This window comes from Antechinus flavipes, chromosome 2 (genome assembly GCF_016432865.1).
Source record: "Antechinus flavipes isolate AdamAnt ecotype Samford, QLD, Australia chromosome 2, AdamAnt_v2, whole genome shotgun sequence".
Taxonomy (NCBI): Eukaryota; Metazoa; Chordata; class Mammalia; order Dasyuromorphia; family Dasyuridae; genus Antechinus; species Antechinus flavipes.
Window position 1 is genome coordinate 49,047,434 of NC_067399.1, and position 22,858 is coordinate 49,070,291.

Sequence of the window (22,858 nt, forward strand, 5' to 3'; positions counted from 1 at the left end):
GGCACATTTTCATTCAGTATGTGAAAAATCCTCCTTTCAATAATTAACAAAAGGTATGATGCTGCCCTGGGTGGCAGTCAGTACCCCATCACTAAAGATCATATAGATAACATTTCAAAATGGGATATCATACATTAATGCTTCAGGAAGGAAATGAACAAAATGACACTTCGAGTCCCTTCTAACTTCTTTATGCTATGTAATTCCTGGAAAAATGCCCAGGACTAGACATGCTAGAAACATCTGAGGCTTGGTAATGCTATGGAACCTACAGGAACACAGAGGAGTGTGAGAAGGTGAAGGAGACTGGGTAAGAGGCAGGAAGAAGCAGCATTAACTGAACAACTAAAATGGCATTTTAGAAAGGGGAAACTGAGGCGCTGAGGTATGAAGTGATTTGTTTATGATGGGATGTGAGCCCAAGCCCTGATTCCAGAACCAGCCCTCCAGCTATTACATAATGCTGCCTCACATAATGCCTAAATTCAGATGCTATATCCTTTCTTGACAATTCAGCTGTTCAGGAAAAAGAGAATTTTTAAGGAGGGCAAGGAAAGAGGAAGATACATTCTTTCAAAAGGAGGATGTGATCATCTCTTTTCACTTGAGGAAGACGTACTTAGCAAAATTATAGCCCAATATATTGTCTGACTGACTCCAAAGATTCTAAAGGACTAGAATGGACTGAAATTAACAGGGCAAAATTTAAGAGTAAAAATGTGAAATTCTGAGTTGGATAGATCAATTTCATAAATACAGGATAGGACAGCAATTCTTGTGAAAAATAATGTACCCTTTGTATAGTAGTAAAATGTGTTTGCTGATTAGTTTTTTTAAAGGGTTAGATTTTTAGAAATAATTAATTTTTAAATGAGGATCATCAGAAATAAGCAGTATGATATGGCTAAGAAAAAGAACAATGAGATCTTAAACTTTATTTAATAAGTAGTGCCCAGAACAAAAAAGGGATTATCTCCACTATTCTGTGCTCAAGAGTCAGAATGCATTCAAAAGACTGTATTTCTTCCAGGCATTGAAGTTTAAGAGGAGTACTAACAAAAATGAAGTACATCTGGGGAGGTAATCAGGATGGTAAAGAGACTGGGAGAGCATGTCTTATAAAGAATAACTGAAGGAACTGGAGAATGATTAATCAGAGAAGAAAAGTTAAGTTTAAGAGAAAGATGATACCCATTTTCTCATACATAAAAGATAATAATCTAGCAGTGGGATTAGATTTAATTCCATTGTTCCAGAGAAGAGAATTCAGACTTAGTTAAAAAAACAACAGCATTATAGTGAAATAGATTTTCATGAGAAATAACTTTCAAGAAATTAGGACCTTTCAAAAATGGAATTATTTTAATTAATAAATTTTATTTTAATTTAAACATAAGTTCCCTGACAATGCTGAAGTAGAAGCTAGAATGATCATATGTTAAGAATGTTGCAAGGCATTGACTCAATGCAAGGATATTGACCTATATGACCTATTAAATGCTAACATTCTGTAATTCAAAAATCCTCACAACTTACCTCCCATTCCTGGAACATACGTATTAGGAACCCATAATCCCTGGCTCGTAATGCCAGCAAGTCAATAATCAGCAACAAGCAGAGAGGGTCATTGTCTGGATCAAGGCTGCCAAGAGAAGGGAAAATGGGCAAAAAAACAAAAACAAAACAAAACAAAAGAAAGAAGCTGTTATGATCGCGGCACAATAAATTAAGTTCTGGTTATAGCAAAACTCATAAAGTACAATTATCCAGCTCTTCCTTAGCATGGCAAATTTCTTCATTGTAAGGTCTCATGACTCAAATGTGCTTATAACCTGGCACTACCAACATCTTTGGATTGAGCTGTTACCAGTTAGACATCATAGCCTTCAATGTCACAGCAACACCAATTATGGAATAGAGTAACAGATATTTACCTTAGGATAAGCTTGCAGAATTCCAGGGCTGTTCGGGGACAGCCTCTCCTCTCTAGGAACATCATGTGCTTGAAGAGAACCAGGTAAAAAGCTCTAAATAAACAAACAGATTATACAGATAGATGCATGTGAAAGGACAGTCAGAATTATCAAGAGCATAAAAAATGTAAAGTATTTTTCATTATCTCAAATGTATATGATAAAGCAAGTTGCAGACTTTATTATTATTATACAACACAATGTAAGATTCTGATTTCTGACTCTGAAAAATTGTATTCTTTTTTCCTTAGAAGTCTTGACTCCAGAGTTTAAAAGCAAAGTAGGGGGGAAAGTCACTTATTATCTAATACTGACCTTTATTTTTAGTTCTAGAAGAGTAGGTGACATGCTCTGCTTCTTTTACAACCTGTAGTTTATGCATATGCTAAAACTCTAGAGAATTCTGAATCTAAGTTTGTGGAACAAAATCAAAACAAAAAATTAGAAGTTACCAACCTGTTCTCAGTTCTGCGATAATCTAGTCTGCAAGTTCCACTGGTGAGACTAAACAATGGGTGAAATGCGCATTCCAAACTGTACAAAGCTCTCTCTAAAAACAAAAGGAACAGTATTGGGAACCACTTTCATAAAATTCACCAAGTTAAAGTCCTTTGTAGCAGAGGTTAATTACACCTGTTGGAATCTTTACAAACTGCTAACTCATTAGAGTTGATAGATTATTGATCTGATCTTACAAGATGTTTGGGGCCAGAACCTGAAACAAGGTATTAAGTAGAACTAATTGATACAACGCTTGTGTTCACACCTTTACTCATTGGAGTTCACAAATATGGGAGATTCACAAAGTTAATTGTATAACTTTGTGAATTCAAACCTCCCTTGAAGGCTCTTAGGGCCAGAGAGCACTATGGGAGAAAACCCATAATCCCTCTCTCTTGTATCCCACAATTCCTCTCTCTCATATATAAGATACAGACAGAAGCTCTCAGACAGAATTCAGCCAAATTACATGGAGAAGAGAGTTTTCAGAGGAAGAAGCTACGAGTCGAGAGTTCAGCGGAAGATTGAGAAGGCTCTCTCAGAGGCATAACCAGATTCATCTTCATCTCACACCACTGTAGTGGCTGGGCTCCTGCACTTCCCCCATTGAGACCAAGCTGGTCTGAAAGACTCGCCAGAAAGCTAGCCAAGCTCCAAGTGAAGGAGACAAGAGATTCATTCCATCTCTGTGCTGGCTGGAGGCTGAAGAAAGCAGAGGCAGAGGCTGAAGGACAAAACCTTTGGATTTGGAGACATTTGGAGGGAGCTCTTGAAACCGAGCAGAGAGAGAGGCCTCTAAGAATCTAGCTATCCGGGCCCAAGGAAAGAGACAAGATTTGGAAGGAGAAATAAACATTTGTATTTTTACCAGCTGGCTGCATTTGGGGTAATTATTGATCTGAACTGATACTAAGGCTGACTCCAAGAAAACCTCCCCCAGAAACCTGCTCTCGCTCCCAGAGAACCATCATATTCATCTTATATAATTTAAAAAAGAAAAGAACACCACATACACCCATACACAAACACACATCCCTTGAATTTTGCAAGCTAACAATGTATAATCAGGAGAGAAAACCAAGATGCCTGTGTGTTACTCCCTGACTTGACTGTGAAATTAAGACATTAAAATCTAGTATTCATTTTACTATCACCCAGAGGAATCTATCAATGCAATTCCCTTTGTGTGACTAAAACAATTACATTTAAATTCAAATTAACACCTGTTAAATATCACTGTTTTGTGCAAAGCATTTTATTAAATGAGGCAATGGAAAACTCCTTAAGGAGTTTAACTGGAGGAAACACTTGGCAGATTAAGTATAATATTCTTTCTACTCTTATTCAGGGACAACTAAATATTATTGAAGTGGAAAAAAACACTTGGGCTGCTTAAATGACAAGGGAAAACTTCAAGGAGGAATTGACTTCCCAAGTGAGCTGGAAGAAAGGATTCTGACAGAAATGAGATGAGGAAGAAGTGTATTCCAAGCATGGTAGATGGTCATGTGACAGAAGATGCAATTAAGGAAGTAGCTAGTGTTCCAGTTTAGCTGGAATGCTGCATTCCATTTCTGGAGTTAGATAGGTGGCTAGACCACTAAGGGCTTTTAATGTCAGGCTAAGGTGTTTGCTCTTTACCCAGGGAAAATTTTTGAGATACAAGCTGATCTATAACCTATGCTTTAGGGGAAAATTATTGGAAGCTGTGTAGGAAGGACTGGAAATGGCTAGAAATTGGTTTTGTTTTGGATTTGGGGGTTTTTTGCAAGGCAATTGGAGTTAAGTGATTTGCCCAGGATCACACAACTAGTAAGTGTTAATATGTCTAAGGCTGGATTTGAACTCGGGTCCTCCTGACTCCAAAACAAGTGCTCTATCCAGTGTGTCATCTAGCTGCCCCATGGATAGAAAATGAAAACACAAAAACCATTTAGAAGATTATTATAACACTAAGAAAAAGAAAGGAAGTTTTGAACTAAGATGGAGATTATGTAAGTGAACAGAAGGGAAGGGACATAAGGGAATTTGTGAACACTGAAGAAGCTTTGGTAATGAATTGGGGTGTGTGTGTGTGTGTGTGTGTGTGTACAAGAGGAAATTATCAAGATGTGATTGAGGCTATGAATCTGGATAAAGAAGAGGATAGTAGTACTCTCAACAGAAAAAGGGAAATCTAGAGGAAGAGAACATTTAGGAGAAAAGATTAGTTCTTTCTTAGACATACTGAACTTGGACTTGCTGAAAGGACATTAAAGTCAGAGATGTCCAATAGCACTGAGATATAGAGGTAGAAGCAAGAAGAGATATTAGGGCTACATAAAGAAATAGAGATAATAATCAAATCCACTGGAATAAAAAAGATCATTAAAAACATAAAACAGAAAATGCACAGAGCCACAGGAGACACATCCATGGTTATGGAGCATAAGATGCCTGTTAAGTGAGCCAAGGAGAAGCAACAGTCAGATAGGTAGGAAAAAAAATCAATAATGTAATGTCCCAGAAGACAAGAAGGAAAAACTTATCCACAAGTTTTAGTGGTAATGGGTGTCAAAAAGTTTTAGTTTAAAAAAAAAAAGTTTTAATGAAGATGAGGATTGAAAAAGAACCTCGGAATTCAACAATGAAAAAAAAGATCACAAGTAACCTTTGAGAGAGTAGTTTCAGTAGAGTGATGGGAAGCCAGATTCCATGGAGATGAAGAAAGAATGGGGATGTGAGTAGATGCAATGAATTCAGACTACTATTTTGGGGGAGAGTCTAACAGTGAAAGTAAGGATATAGGGTAAGAGACTTGAAAGACTGACAGGATTTGGCTTCTTAAGGAATGAGATTTTATTTGACTCAATGATTTCATCTAAAGTGCTAATAAATATTAACTCAAGATGTCAGAAATAATGAGCACTGCCTGGCACCTAACAAATTTGGATTTGGAACTAACTTCTTAAAAGCAAGAGGAAAGAGATGGATTTGTATGTACACCACAAGCCAGAAATAAAAACTTAAAATCTTCCTTAGTCACAAGGTGAGAGCTGACCTAGCCACTACTAACTTTTACCTATAAGATCACGAGCCATCTCCTGATCCTCTTGGAGTCGACACACATCACTGAGCTGGAGTAGTGAGTCTATGTGATAAGGGTTTCCCTGGAGCAGAAGCTGAAAACACAGAAGAAAACAGATGGTTGACTGACTACAATAACAAACATATCTTTTTTAATGCAACTATTCTTTGGAAATTAAGCCTTTGTACAAGTAACAAAAATAGATTCAGACATTTTAAAACTTTCTCACATAATTCATTAATTCATTTAGAATTCAAAAAAAAACCATGCCAGTTCTCATCTATCAGATTTGTCCATTTATATGCCACAAGAGGTATCCTGCCCAGGTGTTAGAAAATAAGCACAGGTATATGAATATTATTGTTCAGTAAGAAATGACCAGTAGGAACATTTCAGAAAGGCCTGGAAAGACTTACATGAACTGATGCTGATTGAAATGAGCAGGATCAGGAGATCATTATATACTTCAACAACAATACTATATGATGATCAATTCTGATGGACGTGGCCATCTCCAGCAATGAGATGAACCAAATCAGTTCCAATAGAGCAGTAATGAACTGAACCAGCTACACCCAGCGAAAGAACTCTGGGAGATAACTATGAACCATTACATAGAATTCCCAATCCCTCTATTTTTGTCCATCTGCATTTTTTATTTCCTTCACAGGCTAATAGAACACTATTTCAAAGTCCGATTCTCTTTGTACAGCAAAATAACAGTTAGGACACGTATACTTATATTGTATTTAATTTATACTTTAACATATTTAACATGTATTGGTCAACCTGCCATCTGGGGAAGGGAATGGGGGGAAGGAGGGGAAAAATTGGAACAAAAGGTTTGGTAATTATCAATGCTGTAAAATTACTCATGCATATAACTTGTAAATAAAAAGTTATAATAAAAAAAAGGAAAAGAAAATAATCACAGACTTTCTAGGTAGGAAGGGATTACAAAGGCCAAGTATAAATAAAGAAGAATGCCCTCTCCAACATATCCAACAAGCAGTCATCCAGTGTATTAACTATTTCTCCTAGTATTATTTCATTTGAAGATCTAAGAAGTATGCCACTTATGCCTTTATTCAAGTTCCCGATAAAAATGTTAATCAGCACAGGACTAAAAATGACTCTCTGGAAGCCTTCACTGGAGACCCTCTCCAAGCTGAAATCAAGTTGTTCGTGCTGCTCTTTGGTCCAGAAATTAACCTGTTCTGAATTCACCTAATTGTGGGTTTTTTTTTTTTTTTTTTTGTCCTACTGCTCCATTTTTCTTCACAAGAATAACATTCAAGACTTGGGTAAAATCTAAGTGACCTATTCAAATATTCAAATACTGCCTTCCTATACCAGGTTACTAACACTAACAAAAAAGGAAACAAAGATAGATGGACCACACACACACTGATGAAGCTATACCTGTTTCTTTATATTTCTTTTTCAAGAAGATAACCACTCTTCCAATAAGTACTAAAACTTTGCCACAAAGCAAAAAATCTAACTCAATATTTTCTTCATTTAAAAAAAATTTGGATCAAAATTCAAGCTTTTCCAGTTTGTAGGCACATTTCTTGTTTGATGTGATCATTCAAAGAGTTCTCTCAGTAGTTCAACAATCACAACGGCCAGTTCTTTCAGTAGATGGGAATGTTTTTCTGGGCTTTGTCACTTGAATTAATCAAAGGCAGCCAAGTCCCTTCTCACTATCTAACTACTTCTTGTGGGTATCAAGTCCCTATTGATCATTTTATCTTTTTTAATCTAAAGATCTTTCATAGTAAAATAAAAGTTGGCAAGTTCTGTCTCCATTTTGTTGTAAGTTAACAACTGTTCTACCAACTCTATTCTATACCTTACCTTCTTAAGATTCTTTTGCTCCCAATATAGGTTTTTAAAAAATTAAATTAAAAACCCCCGAACTTTTCTTATCCTGGGTTTTTCTTGCTAGCCTCATTTTATTTAGTTACAGAGCTCTTGATGCCTATTCTTAGAAAATCATTACAGGATTATGGAACCATCTTCTATTACCTGCTTTTGCTTCCATCTTCTGAACATGTAAAAAAAAAAAAATCTAAACTGTGTCACCTATGTATCACATTGCTTTCTTTGGACAGCTCAATTTCCTCATCAAAATTATTCTTCTTTACATTTTAAAAATTCCTTTATTGAGAAAATCTCATCTCTCCATTTCCCTTGTAAAAATGTCTGTCTACAGGTGTCTACTTATCCTTTTTCTGAACCTTCTGAAATTTGTCCTTCTAGAGTACTAGTGTAATTATAACAGGGCTGTTGCTTCTCATCTTATCAAAAATCCTAAGATGACAAAGTTCCCAGGCACAAGATTTGGAGCAACTCTGTAGTAGGAAGACACATTCAATTCTAAGGAGCTCTTCTGGAGCTTGAAATCAACTGGGAATTCAAAAGGTTTTAAAACCAGGACATATTACTTATTGGCACACCCACACTACAAACAAGGCTCTTCAATGATATTACCAACATGATAACCTGTGATATGAATGTGCAAGAGAAGAGCAGGGCACTGTTACACTTTCAGTTTCAACTAATTCTGCTAATAAGACCATCTAGAAAAGAAATCATGTAAAAAGATCTATCTTTAACACTGATACGGGCCTGAGTTTTTGTGAAGTTTGTTGTTCATTTGTGTTTTGTAATTCTTCAGATTCTGAACAATGTATCCATATTACTTCAACTTCAGTCCCCGAGTCTCAAATTTTCATATCAAATTTAAGAAAATTGGACAGGTTTCATAAAATTTCAATGCTGAAGTTGTTCTACTAAAATACTAATAAATGACTTTGCTTTCTTCCAAAGAAAAAGGTTTAAAAATAGAACAGCTGGTAGCTAAACTCTGTCTTTAAAGGTCATCTCACACTTATTTATATAATCATTTCCCACTTCCTCAGCTGAAAGAACTCACACAAAGGAGCTTTCTTATTTCTCATACTGTTTGGCTTGAATGCTTGTTCTCTACTTTCTTTCCTTTGGCCAGGGGCAGCCCGGGGAACAGGTCATTGTTACCACAACAGGACAGGGGCCCAATGGGATGAACTGAACATTCAGAGTAGCCATTCTCTCTTCATGACATACCACAATATTATTGGGGTCCATGGACTCCACTGCACTCAAGAACTGGAACTGCACCTGCTGGTACTCTCGGTGGTGTTCAAATGTGAAGTGCTGAACTCCCCTTTTGGATTCCAGCACTCGCATTGTAATACCTAAAATTAGTAGAAATTCTATCAGTGAACCAAGTCAATCTTAGTTTCAGTAGAATTATAATAGCTCCAAATTATAACTCACAGTTACATGTATTAATAACAAGGAATAGTTATGGTTAATAAGGCCTTCTTTTCTTGGGACTAAAAGTTATTGGCAGAATTTGTATTAGCTAGTATTCTCAACTCTATTCCCAAATTCCAGGATTTTAAAGCTTGTTTAAATTTAGAGCTAAATCCTTTCCTGAAACAGTACCAAACTTAATTTAAAATGGTTAAGCCTAAAATTACAAAATAATTTAGGCTTTTATATGCATTATGATCCACTTTAGAAAAAAAGTCTAACATTCACAATGATATTTTGAATTATAGTATACAGGCATGATTCAGAAACTTGCATATAAAACTAACAGCTCTGGACCACTTTAAAAACAATGTAAGTAAGGTGGTTGGGAGATGGGAATGTTGACATCCACATTTTAATACATACTCCTCCCATACAAAAACTGTATCCATGTGGCAATAGGTTAAAATAATTATCTAAGAATTGCTTTGGGGAGAGGAGGGAAGTCATGGAAAAAGCATACCCAAATGGGAATGCAACACAAAATGGCACAAAGGCAATACCACTACACTCCCTTTGCCTTGGGGGGGATAAGTTTGATGGTGTACCTACATGAGTTTCAGGTCTTTTTTAGTAAAGGAGGAGGAAAGGCACTTCTTTCTCTCCTATTCCTTCAAGGAATAGTGTTGGATAGGTGAAAATAGCTCAATTTTTATGTGGAAACTTAGAAATCTTATTTACTACTTACAAATCTTAATTCTTCTGACCAACCTGAAATAATCCAGCTTTGACCTGTCCTTATAAAATAGCTGAACCCCATCTCCTTACTAGTGATGCCCTGGTTGGACATCTTAACACAAGACACTATTACCACATAGGCACCACAAACCAAATAACCATCCCAATGGTACAGATATTGCCTATAGCTTGAAAAAGATTTTTTTTTTTTTTTTAATGGCTGAAGATGTGAGAAAACTGGAGAATATGATAATGGAAGGAAAAACCACAAATTGCCCATAGTTATAAGTTAGGGATAAACACAGACACAAATCTCTTATGTCATGCTAAATTCACTATATATCAAATAGTTTGAAAACTAAACTGATTCCTATGTTGCAAAGATCTAAAGGGAAAAAAAAGTTAATTTTAAAAAACAAAATTTTTAAAAACATGCGGGATATTTCAAAAATCTTAATATGGGATTAGGGTTAACCTTAAATTTGTGTATTAAAAGCTATTAAACTTAATAGCTATATGCCTAGTATATTTCAAAATATTTTTTCTTCTCCAATACTAATGTATCTATTGGAAAAAAAATCAAGGACTTCCTCTTTCTTCCTCCCCTCTCCCCTCTCCCCAATGCAACAGAAAAAACTCTGAATAAGAAAAGCTAGTTTCAGTACCCTCATTATAAGCTGTATAACCATTGGAAAATTATTTAAATGAGCCCATTTTCTTCCCTATAAAAATATGTATCTTTTTAGGGGAGCCATGTTTGTTCTTTGTAATTTTGTAACATCCATGCAAGATGCTTTCATGTGAATTATCCCATTTTATCTTCATAGCAGCCTTTTGGGTTTGGCAAGAATCATTCCTTTTTTATAGGGAAGAAAATGATCACAGCTGGCAGAAAGTGACCATAACCTAATAAGGCTCCCACCTGTTTTAGTGTAGCGGGGCCAGGTGCTCTTTGGAGTGGTCAGCCATGTGCTTCGGTGGTACTGACGCTGTCTTTGTCGAGGTCTGCAGATTAAAAAATGTAGACAATGCTTTATCTTTGGGGACAAACTCCTTCAGTTATCTAATCACTGGTCAATATGTAAAAAATTAAGAAATCTTCCACACTACAAGTTGCAATATTCTAATCACAAAGCTTTGTGTTGCCTGTAGAGTTTCCCTTAAAAATGATGTGTTTAAAGCTGAGAACTTAGAAAAACAAAATCCCCAGATGTTTTAAGAGGTGAAACCAAGTGAAATATTGATGTCAAACATTACAGGAGTCAAATCTGGAATGAGGAGGAAGAGAATGGGGGCTCAAAGCCCAGCTCTGTTCCTTGATTGTCTGAGTGACCTTGGTTAAGTCCCTTCATTCCTTTGGGAATTATTGATAAAATGAGGTTGCACTAGACAATCGCTGAGATTCATTCTGTTCAAAAGATAGGATTACAGTACTGATATCTTTGATCTGATTTGCTCCAGAGCCATAAAATGCAGGATGCCCCCAAAGTCTTGGTGTGGTTTTAAGCTATTAAAGCAATGTTAGGTTAGCAATTAAAGTTTAAATGGAACTAAGATCTTTGAGATACCTTGTAGTATTTTTCTTGTTCAATATATGACCAAAAAATTTCAGATGGGAAGTGATTTTCTAAAATGTCAATACTCCTAAGGTTAACCAAGTAAGCAAATCAAAACTAGTTCTTTGCCCATGTCAGGCAGTTTACGCTTTACTGATGACAGGTAATACTAGCTTTAACATCAGATTTAGGATGCTGTGATCATCAAGTCTCAGAATGCCTAATAGTTACTAATTAGCCAACAGAGAGTCTAAGAATGTGAGCTGGGAAAAAAAGTGAAAGATGAACAAAACATTTTCACTTAAAAAAAAAAGCTCAGAGCAAAGTCCATCTCCTAAGGACTTTCAAATACTAAAATTAACTTTCTATAATTTCTCTAAAATTAAGAGAAATACTATCTCTTGGTATTCATGGCATACTCATGGAATGCTATGATTTCTTCTCAATAGCCATTTTAATTACTACTAAAATAGTTCACTTTATAGAAAGCTTTCTTTGTTCTCACCTCTGATCTCCAAGGACAGCTCGAGCTCCAAAATATCTTTTCAACTCTGTTTCTGGATTCAAATGTCTAGAGAATTAGAAATAAAAGACAACAAAAATAGAACTTTCTTACAACTGAGAATTTTTTCTTATCCCTAAACTCCAAACAACAATGGGAACAGTGAAAATAGTGACCTTAAGCTGAAGAGTGGTCAACAATCTGCAATCTTGTTCACTTTGTAGTCTGAACTGCTGCCCTCTACAGGGTCAGCCATGTAGTCAGGCACATGCTACTCAGGGAAAACCCCAAAAGGACAGCTTCTAGAGTACTTGCCCTGTGTTGTGGAAGAATATGACCTGCAGAGAGCTACTCCTCAAAAAAGCAAGTCATCTGTCTGATTTTTAAAGATGTCTTCCATATATTTAAAAGCCTGGCAGGCTAATAGTTAGATAAGATGATATGAGCAAGCTAAATAAACCCATCTACGCAAGGCTGGAGAGATGAGAAAATAAGAGAAGAAGAAAGCTGAGTTCTGTATCCATGTGTCCAAAGAGGAGTATCATCTGTGTGCATGCTCCTACAAGTTAAAACTAGCCTTTTGCACCTCCACTGAACACAGAATGACTGCTCTGTTAGTGTCTGCAAAGATAAGCTATAAACCTACAGTTCACAGGAAAAGGCAGGCATGCCAAATAACAATACTGTTCCAATTTTGGGACAGTGAAAAGAGAGCAGAGGAGAGGAGGGCAGGAGGAGGTGCACCAAGACAGAAGGAAGTAAGAGCTATGACCTAAGGAAAGCAGAAGGAAATTATAAAGGCAAATGAGTTGTAACTAGCATATCAAGAGCTAAAAAAGACTGCAAATGTTTTTTGCTAAATTAGTTTTGTTTTAAGAGCAAGTTCAAGTTAATAAGAAGGATCCCCTGAAACTCCTCAAAAACAACTGTGATATTAAGACAAAAGGCAGCAAGAAAACAAAATTAAATGCTGTGAAATGATAATGCCCAAACCCTGCCCCAGTAAGGATATGAGAAGGTACCTCCTCATTTCCTTGCAATGATGCATGAGTGGGAGAATTACAGAATGCGACATACAATGGCAGACTTTGGGGAGGCACTGATTACTTTTGCCAAATTCTTTTTTCTTTGGAATAAGGCATAACTCTCTGGGAGGAGGCTTTGGGAAGAACAGATTGGGAAATACAGGTGATGTAAAAAAACCAGTGTGATCAATAATATTCTACTTTTTTAACAAAATGTACTTAAAATATAATTGTGTATTCAAAACCTTTCCCAACTTTGTGTGTGGCTTAAAAAAGACTCAGGAAATGTTACATGACTTAATTTAAATCTTGACAACTGTTCAATGGCAGAATGATAAAATCTTAACTCCCAGTTCAGGGTTCTTTCCCTTATACCATATGTACTGTAACTAGCACATTAGTTCTATTCTAGGAAGAGCCACTTAGGACATAATACAGATACTCAATACTAAAGAATAACTGTAGGAATTAGCCAACAGAGAGGTATGCTATATCATAAAAGTCCAAATGAAAAAGAGGCGCACCCCAAATATGTGGATAAGTATCTGTTTTCCTATCAGAGTGAATACATCAGAAGAACTGGGAAATTAAGAGCAAGGTGATCCCTCTCTACCAGCAGAATTTTAAGAGTAAGGAATTTACATCTATCTAAAAGACTAACAGTTGATTAATTTGATCTGAAATGAAGGACCACATTTATAGTAACATCCTTCAGGAAACATCTTGAAGAGTTAAACAAAATAAATCCAACACTCTCCAAGAAATAGTTTTCCTGCTAGAACAGATGGGCTCTATGTGACAGCAAAGTCTGTCTGGAGGAAGAAAAAAAGGAAAAAGACCATTAATCTCTTACCTGTGTTCGACATAGAGAAGAGGCCGACTCTCCATGATGACACTGCTATGAGTCTGATTTGACAGACCATTGGTAACTTCAATTTTCTCTAAAATGCTGTCAATATCCTCCAGACCATCATCTTCCTGAAAGCACCAAAAAAGTTCAAGATACAAAAACCGTCAAAGTAATTCTATTTTAAACTCTACCATAAGAACCATTCAACATATTAGTTATCAAATGGTCGTTTTTGTTTTTTAAGAGAAAAATCAGGTAAAATAACTTTGGGATTTGTGGATGTGGACTATGCAAAATAAAATTCAAATTGTAATGCCAGAAGATGAATCATTCCTAGAATCGCAAGAGTCAAGGGCATGAGTTTGAAATGCATTTGTTGATAATAAACTGAACACAAATAAGATTATTATTTCCATTTGCTGTTGAATTGCCAAGTTAACAGAAGAGAAAACAAGAGAAGGTAGAGAGTACACAGGCGCAGTGAGATAGCTCAATACTAGAGAGTATTGTGTAACACAGATTAGAAAAGAAAAAAAAAAAAAAAAGAGGCAGTAGAACAAGAGCATTCTTGATTTTCCAGAGGAATTGCATGAAACAAAGGAGACCAATCCTTGTTAAGCAATCTTTTTCCTTGTTAAGCAATAATAAATAATTATTTCAGAATTATTTACATTATACAGCTGATGGGGGCTCCAGGCCACGCCTTTTCACTCCAAACTTCTCCAGTGCTCCGCAAACTTTCCCAGAACATCCCTTAACAGTCCGCTCTTACTTCCTGCCTAGACTCCTTTATGAACTCTTCCTCCGCTGTGGAGGAAGCAGGCCTCCAGGACGCATCACCACGACCATGTTGAACCTCCAGGAGGGCCCTCAACATCGACAATACCCACCCATGCTACTGTGCTTGAATTTATTTCTCAAACTCCTTACCTCAGTGATCCTGAATCCCAGACTGCTGAAGTATAAGACCTATTTCTCACTCCCCATTGCTTGCTCTACACCCCCAAGTTCCAACCCAGATCGGCCTTCCCCTCCCACTGAGCCTTGGCTCACTTCTGATGAATCCATGACCCAGTCGCCCTCTGTGGTGCTGGTATACTTTGCTCACACTGGCTGCCCATGTCTGGGCTCTATCATTACCTTCACCCCATCTGCCCCATCTCTCCCTTCTCCCCTCTCGTCTCATTGTCCTTCACAAGAGGAGCTACCTAGGTCCTGGCTCACCTTAAGCTGGCCACTCATCACCTCTCCCTACCCAATAAAATCCTTGTGCTACCATCTTCCCTGAGGCCCTAAGCCCCATCCTGCTGGGTTCTAAGAGACCTTCTCAACCTCAATCCTTTTCCCTCACCCCTCCACCACTTCTTGTGACAGTCTTTATCCCCAACACATCCCCCTGGTGTTCTCTCATCCTCTCATCTCCATCTCCTCGGCTTCTTAGTCTCCTGTCAGGAAAAGCTCACTTCCACCTTCCACAGGATGCCTTTCCACTCCCCCAACCTCCCTTCTGAGATGCATTTCCAACTACTCTGTCTACATTTTACAAGTACAGGAGAGTTGTAGGAACTCCTGGAGAGCAGGCATAATGTTTTTGCTTTTTCTTTTCTTATTCTTAACACAGTGCTTAGGAAACAGTAAGCATTTAATAAATGTTTACTGACAAATAGAACTTTGGAATCAATGTTTTCTAAACTCCTCTAAGAAGCAGCCTGAAGGATAAGAAGGGAAACAACAATTAAAAGCTTTGACACACATACCGGAGTTTCTCCTGTTGCAGTTTTCTTATTTTTCTTCTTCTTCTTCTTCTTTCGTGGCTTGTTATTCAGATTAGGCTGTCAAGAGAAGAACACTGTTATGCACAGAACAAGGAGCCAGGGCACTGAAGAGGGTAAGAAAGGGTTTTGTCACCTCCTAAATTTCTGAGGAGACAAAAGACAGGTCAATTTGGGAAGAAAACTTAATGATATGATAGAGGTAGGCGTCTCACCTCTGTCCCCAAATAGCCAAATGGGAATATGTTTAAGAAAAAAGAAATAGAGGAGTAAAAAGATTAAGAGACAGAAGGCAACTTTTTTGGGCTTTCTCCCCTTTAAAAGGGGTTAGATATCTTCTGAACCAATTCTTCCTGTGCAATAAAAAAACTGTTCAATTCTGCACACATATATTGTATCTAAGATATACTATAACTTTTTTTAAAAATTAATATTTTATTTTATTTTATTTTATTTAATAATAACTTTATATTGATAGAATCCATGCCAGGGTAATTTTTTTTACAACATTATCCCTTGCACTCGTTTCTGTTCCGATTTTTCCCCTCCCTCCCTCCACCCCCTCCCCTAGATGGCAAGCAGTCCTATATATGTTAGATATGTTGCAGTATATCCTAGATACAATATATGTTTGCAGAACTGAACAGTTCTCTTGTTGCACAGGGAGAATTGGATTCAGAAGGTAAAAATAACCTGGGAAGAAAAACAAAAATGCAGACAGTTCGCATTCGTTTCCCAGTGTTCTTTCTTTGGGTAGATATACTATAACTTATTTAACATGTATAAGACTGCTTGCCATCTAAGGGAAGGGGTGGAGGGAGGAAAGGGAAAAATCAGAACAGAAGTGAGTGCAAGGGATAATGTTGTAAAAAATTACCCTGGCATATATACTTTCAATAAAAAGTTATAATAAAAAAAAATCAGAATATGTGTCCTCCCCTGCCCTGCCCAAGGTCTGTTTTTAAATTTATTAAAGACTATTTTAATTTTGAAAAAAAAAAAATGTGGCTAGAAACTCTTTTTTTGGGAATTGAACACAGGAACAACGAGAATGCAGTGATTAGGCACTGTGAAATACAGATCCAACCTTTGGGTCTTCAAAAGAGCAAAAAAGCAGTAATCCAGTCCAGTCCCTAGTTTAAAAAGCATTTCCAAAAGACAAAACTCCAGAGGACTGAGGAAGAGACTTATAATTCTTTTCACTATCCAAGAACACTTTTTAAAAAAGCCCATCAATAATAAGTAAGAGCTGCTAAATAAACTACTGACAAACATACTTGGAGAGAACCTCTCTTCTTTAAGGAAGAAGTGGTTGGTGTTTGTTCTTCCTTCTCAGAGGACTGTGATGTCATGACAAGTGAGTGAGGGAGGGTTGGGCAAGATCACCTGCCTCACTTTCTCCTCAATTATCACCTTGATGCTCATGAATCTCAGTTCTACTTAGGCAGCCCTAAGCTCTCTGCTGACCTCTAGTCTCCCACCTCTGTCCTCAATCAGATGTCTTCTAGAAATCTAAAACACAACATATGCAAAATCCAAATCATGCTTCTCCCAAAACCTTCCCTTCTTCCTAACTTCCCTATTATAATCAAGGGTACTACATCCTCATCTCTTCTCTCAGCTCCCCTATCCAATAATGGTCAAGTCTTGTCACTTCTACCTTCATATAATCTCTCATTTATACCCCTCTTTTCTCTGCTGACATTGCACATCCTGGTGCAGGCCCTTATCACCTCTTGCTTGGACAATTTCAATAGTCTCTCCACATTCTGCTGTCAAACTGATCTTTCTAAAACAGTACAATTTGGTCTGACTGTACCAACCCCCATTAATTAACTCTGGTGGTGCTCTCACCTCCAGGATCACTCACAAAATCTTCTGTCTTTCAAATTCCTTTATAAATCTGCCCCCTCTTATCTTTCCAATCTTCAAAATGCCTTGCGATCCATCAACACAAGGGTTCATCTCCTAACTCCAAGCACCTCCCACATCTCCTTTCTGCCTCCTGGCTTCCCTTAGGTGTCAGTTAAAGTCCCACATTCTGCAAGAAACTTTTCCCAATCACCATGAATCTCAGTGCCTTCTCTTTCAGACAACTTCCAGTTTATCCTATCTGTATCATGTTTGTACCTAGTTGTTTGCAACTACAAGCTGCTTCTCAGCAGGGGATGAAAACATCCCCTTTTCTTTTTCCCTATAGCTTCAGCAATTAATGGGTGCTGAAGAAATCCAAGTTGGCTGACTGGGCTATGTAGCTCCTGGTGCCAATCTACTGTACCTTGACTATGTGTCTTATACAGAAGAAGAATTGTATTTATTTCCAAATACCTGTGCATTAGTTGCTGCCTGGTTTTCTTGTGAAAGACTTTCTCCATCTCTTTCTTGGTTGACCTCTAGTTCTCCATGTTTAGTGTCTTCATTGTTCTCTGCGCCCTCTTGTATCTTCAGTCTGTAATCTTCTCCCTTTGCTTTGGATACAAGTTCATCCTCAGGTTCTTCACTGGTTATCTGTGTTGGTAAAAAGAAAATAAGCTATATATTAAACAGTAGAACAGGAAATATAAGTTACTTTCAAAGGCCCTTGAAATGGGAAGGAAACTTAAGCCCCGAGTATTTACCACTAAATAACAGCAATATGTTAACATAAAAATGTAGCCAACATAAAGGATTTCTCACAGTTGGGATACTTCTGAAAGAATTCCTGAGATTCATACCTTCAATATCTTTTTGTCCCTCTTGCCTTTCCTAGTTTCCTTCCTCCCTCAAAAGAAACCTGGCACTAACTTTATCTTTTAAGTACTGAGTTGTAGGTGTGCCATGTGCTTAGAATGTTAAGCACCTAGCACACCTAGACACTGGGTTGGGTTAGCATTTTTTTTTGTATTCCCAGGGCAGATATAGTACCCCAAACAAAGTAAACACTTCAATGAATGCTTTTTGATGGATTAATTGACTAAGAACCAGCCTAGATAAATTCAGATAGCACTGTCACCAGAGTGAGTATTACAAGTTGACTCAGTTCCTTTTAGCAATAGCAACTCATATAAGCATTTAAGGGCAGGGTAATTAACTGGGGTTTGTAATTTTTTTTTTAAATTGATAACTTTTACTGCAATGTAATTAGTTTTGATTTGGAAACCCTATTGTATCTTATGCATCTAAAGACAATTATTCTAAGAGATGGGTTTAACCAGACTGCCATAAAGCACAAAAAGATGAACTTTTGTTTAAAATACCTGATACTTTAGTAGTAGTGACATCTGACCATTCAATAAATTCTAATAGCTTCCTATTACCTAGGATCAAACAAACTCCCCTTTGGACATTTAAAAGATCTTTCAATGCTACATTTACATATAAGCACACACATACACACGCGCGCGCGCGTGTGTGTGTGTGTGTGTGTGTGTGTGTGACTTTGTAAAGTTCTAGTCTTGGTCTGGAGAATCAACATTACTGGCAAATTAATGCAGGATCAGAGTTTGACATAAAAAGGATTAATAACCAAATATGCATATGTGTGTATATTTTCAATTGTTTCTTTTCATTACGAAGATATTTGGGGATTAATAGATAGTATGTGAGGATTATTCCTATGCCCCTTTTTTTCTACTAATGTTAATTGTATTCAATGATTTATGCAGGACCATTAGAAAAAAAAGTTATTAAACACCTACTATGTGCAAAGCTCTGTGCTAGTTGCTGGGGAAAATACAATTCTTAGTTAACACTTATGAGTTCTACCTATGTGGAAGTGATAAGCTTAAAAGACACACAAAAAATTGCAAGGATAGCTATAAGATCTAGTATTACCTGGCAAGCACATGAGGAAAGTACAAAAGAGAAGTACTACTACTACTATGTTAAAGTTCTACAGAAAGTTCATCTCTAATGAGGAAAGGGAGAAAGAATAAAGGATAAGTAGAAGGCATATCCAAGAATGTATGTACACCTGCACACACAGACACAACTCCTAGCTTAAAGACAGAAAGGTTTTCTTCGAAATAAAAAATCAGTATCAACAAAATAGGCAACATTAATAATTAATAAAATGATAGGATAAATAATAAAGTTTTAATATTGAGACATTTGAACCTGGGTTCAAATCTGACTTTAGAAATTTACTAGCTAGATGAGCCTGGCCAAGTCCCTTTACCTTTGTCTGCCCATTTTCTTATCTGAGGGATAAGAGCACCTATCTTCCAAGATGTGAGAATCACATGAGATAAAGATTGGAAAAGTGCTTATTATCACAGAGGCTGGTCCTAAGTAAGTGCTACAAAAACTATTATCATTATTATTATTAGCAGCACTCTTTGTGGTATCAAAACAATGGAAACAACTTCAACTAGACTAGGGAAAGATTAAACAAACTATAGAAAACTATGAAGAATCAATCCAGAGACGTTTGAAAAGACCTATATGAAATGACATAGAGTAAAACAACCAGAATCCTGATGACAATAACATAAAGGAAAACAAGTCTAAAAACATAACAGAACTCAGGTCAAATACCATGACCATTACTGACTCCAGAGAACTATTTGGGGGTAGAGAAGGAGAGCAGAGTGATTTAATAGGGAGAAAGGAGAGAAACAACAAAAGAAATAACTTTTTTCAAAAAAGATCAGTGTGGGTTTGAGAGGGGTGGCATGAAAGAGAGCTTTAAGGATGCACGGGAATTAACCAGGGTAAGAAGGCTGTCCACAGGCATGGAGGGGGGAAAAAGTATAAGAGTGTGTTGAAAGTACAGGCAGAGGGAGTCCAGTTTTATTGATGCAAAAAGTACACTGAACAGAAAAATGGGACTTTCAGGCAAAGGAGTTTGACCTTTATTTTGCAGGCAGTTAGGAACTCCCAAAGAAGTCTGAACTGAGAAGTGACGTGACCAGACCAATATGTGAGAAAGATAATTTTGGCAGTCCCAAGAAAGAGAAGACTTAGCAAGAAAAGATTGTGGCAATAGAGTAAACAGGTGCTGGAGAGGTCTTGCAGGCTAGAGTCCCAAAGAGTAAAGCCTTTCTAGATCTGTCACAATATAGACCTAGAAAAATGCAAAACAAAACAAAACAAAACAAAAACCTAGAGTTTCTACAGGTTTTGTAGGGGTGGAATAAGAATCCTATCAACTGTTATAAGTGACAGAGAAGGAAAAGTCAAGGTATAAACCCAAGATTTTGAGCATAATAACTGGATGATATGGTGAAGCCACTAAGAGAAATCACAAAACCAAGAGAAGGAGCCAATTTTGAGGAAAAAATTTTAAGGCAACTATAGGACACATTAAATTTATGGTAATGGTAGGACATGTAGTCCCATATTACTAACCTTCTGCTGTATGACATCTCCACCAGGATTGTCTTTCTTTTTTGCTTATATTAGTATCTCTGGTGCTTAGTGCACTGTCTGGCAGTAAGCATTTATTAATTCTACCTTCTGTTGGCATCTCAAACTTTTTATATTCAAAACTTAAGTTCTCCCTCCATGTTTCTGTTGATAGCACTATCTTCCAGGATTATATAATTGGTGATTTTTCTTGATTCTAGCCCTTCCATCATCCCCATAGCCAACACGTTGCCAAATCCCATTGATTACAGTTTTCTGTTCCAAGTTATCTACCTCCTCCAGTTCTTTTGCATTTTTCCAAGTCTATATTGTAGCATAGATCTAGAAAGGCTTTACTCTTTGGGACTCCAGTCTCTAGCACTTGAAGGCACTTAATAAACACAAAATGGCATCAAACCTTTCTCAGACATAAAAACTATGATCCATTTTGAATTAAAATTTACTCAACTGAAAGTGGGATAGAAGACTGAAGTGCCTGGGGTCAAGAAGATTAAGGCTCTACTGCTGCAGTGTGACCCAGTTGTGATTTAACCCTTCAACTTTTTTTTTTTTTTAGTTAAAGCTTTTTATTTTCAACATTGACTCTTGCAAAACCTTATGTACCAAATTTTCCTCCCCTGTCCCTCACCTCCCATAGATGGCAAGTAATCCAATATATGTTAAATATGTTAAAACATGTTAAATCCAAAATATGTGTACATATTTATACAATTATCATGCCACAAAAGAAATCAAAAAGGGGAAAAAATGAGAAAGAAACCAAAATGCCACAAAAAAATGAGTGAAAATGCTATGTTGTGATCCCCACTCAGTTCCCACAGTCCTTTTTCTGAGTATATGTAATGTTCTAGTTGGTTTTCTGAAGGTCTCTGAACCAGCCTTCGTTTCAGCAGAGTAATCACCACAAGAATAGCCAGGGATAAAGTTCAAATACTTTATTATCTCCACATTCAGAATGTGTCTTTGTTTCTGTGGGGGAGGCAGGAGGATCACCATGATGGTCTCTATCTTGAAGTCTCCCCGGGAGCCTGTGCTCCAGGCTTCAGCCACCACAAAGGTGGGAGATGGAATGAATGTCTCTTCTTGGCTCCGAGAACTTGAGCTCCTGCCTCCAATCTTCTGTCTTCTCCAAATCTGTCCTAGTCCCCCTTCAAGTCTGTCTCTGGCTGAGTTTGTGCCAGTTTATATGCAGTATACAGAGTATACAACAGTATTACAAGCTCACTGGAACTGGCCTCAATCATCTCATTGTTGGAAAGGATTCCATCAGAATGGATGATTGTATAATCTTCTTGTTGTCATGTATAAAGATCTTCTGGTTCTGCTCATTTCCAGTACATATAAGTCTTTATAGGCCTTTCTAAAATCATTCTGATGATCATTTTTTACAGAACAATAATATTCCATAACATTCATATATCATAACTTATTCAGCCATTCTCCAATTGATGGACATCCATTCAATTTCCCATTTCTTGCCATTACAAAAAGGGCTGCCACAAACATTTTTGCACATATGGGTCCCTTTCCCTCCTTTGGGATATAAGCCTTGTAGAAACACTGCTGGATCAAAGGCTATGCACAGTTTGATAACTTTTTGAGCATATCTCCAAATTGCTCTCCAGAATGGCTGGATCCGTTCACAATTCCACTAACAATGTATTAGTATTTTCCCACATCCCTTCCAACATTCATCATTATCTTTTCCTGTCATCTTAGCCAATCTAAGAGGTGTATAGTGGTACTTCAGAATTGTCTTAATTTGCATTTCCCTGATCAATAATGATTTAGAGCACCTTTTCATATGACTAGAAATGGTGTCAATTTTTTCATCTGAAAATTGTCTAATTATATCCTTTGACCACTTATCAATTGGAGAATGACTTGAGTTTTTATAAATGAGTCAATTTTCTAAATATTTTAGAAAAGAGGCCTTTCCCATTTTATTGCTTCCCTTCTAATCTTGTTTGTACAAAAACTTTTTAACTTAATATAATCAAAATTATTTATTTGGTATTCAATAATGAGTTCCAGTTCTTCTTTGGACTCAAATTCCTTCCTTCACCACAGATCTGAGAGGTATCTCTGAAACTTGGGAAAGCATCAACTAGCTCCACTCCTAGAACCTTTGATGTTTCCGGGATAAAGCCTTTGCTAGCTATTCTATTACCTGTCTGAACATCCCCTTGTCTCCCTTACTAGACCATCATTTAATTCCTAACTAT

The 22,858-nt window shown here is 37.0% G+C and overlaps 1 protein-coding gene across 1 annotated transcript in view; it reads right to left on the minus strand.

The window, feature by feature from the left end:
- Positions 1–22,858, minus strand: part of TCF25 (transcription factor 25) — a 42,571-nt gene that overhangs the window by 16,026 nt on the left and 3,687 nt on the right. Inside the window, exons 2-11 of the mRNA XM_051974746.1 lie at positions 17,616–17,795; positions 15,273–15,347; positions 13,519–13,643; positions 11,644–11,709; positions 10,505–10,587; positions 8,653–8,783; positions 5,536–5,635; positions 2,430–2,523; positions 1,935–2,027; positions 1,537–1,642 (exon numbers count right to left, since the gene is read on the minus strand). Coding sequence (XP_051830706.1) covers positions 1,537–1,642; positions 1,935–2,027; positions 2,430–2,523; positions 5,536–5,635; positions 8,653–8,783; positions 10,505–10,587; positions 11,644–11,709; positions 13,519–13,643; positions 15,273–15,347; positions 17,616–17,795 — 1,053 coding nt within the window. The remainder of the gene's footprint in view (positions 1–1,536; positions 1,643–1,934; positions 2,028–2,429; positions 2,524–5,535; positions 5,636–8,652; positions 8,784–10,504; positions 10,588–11,643; positions 11,710–13,518; positions 13,644–15,272; positions 15,348–17,615; positions 17,796–22,858) is intronic.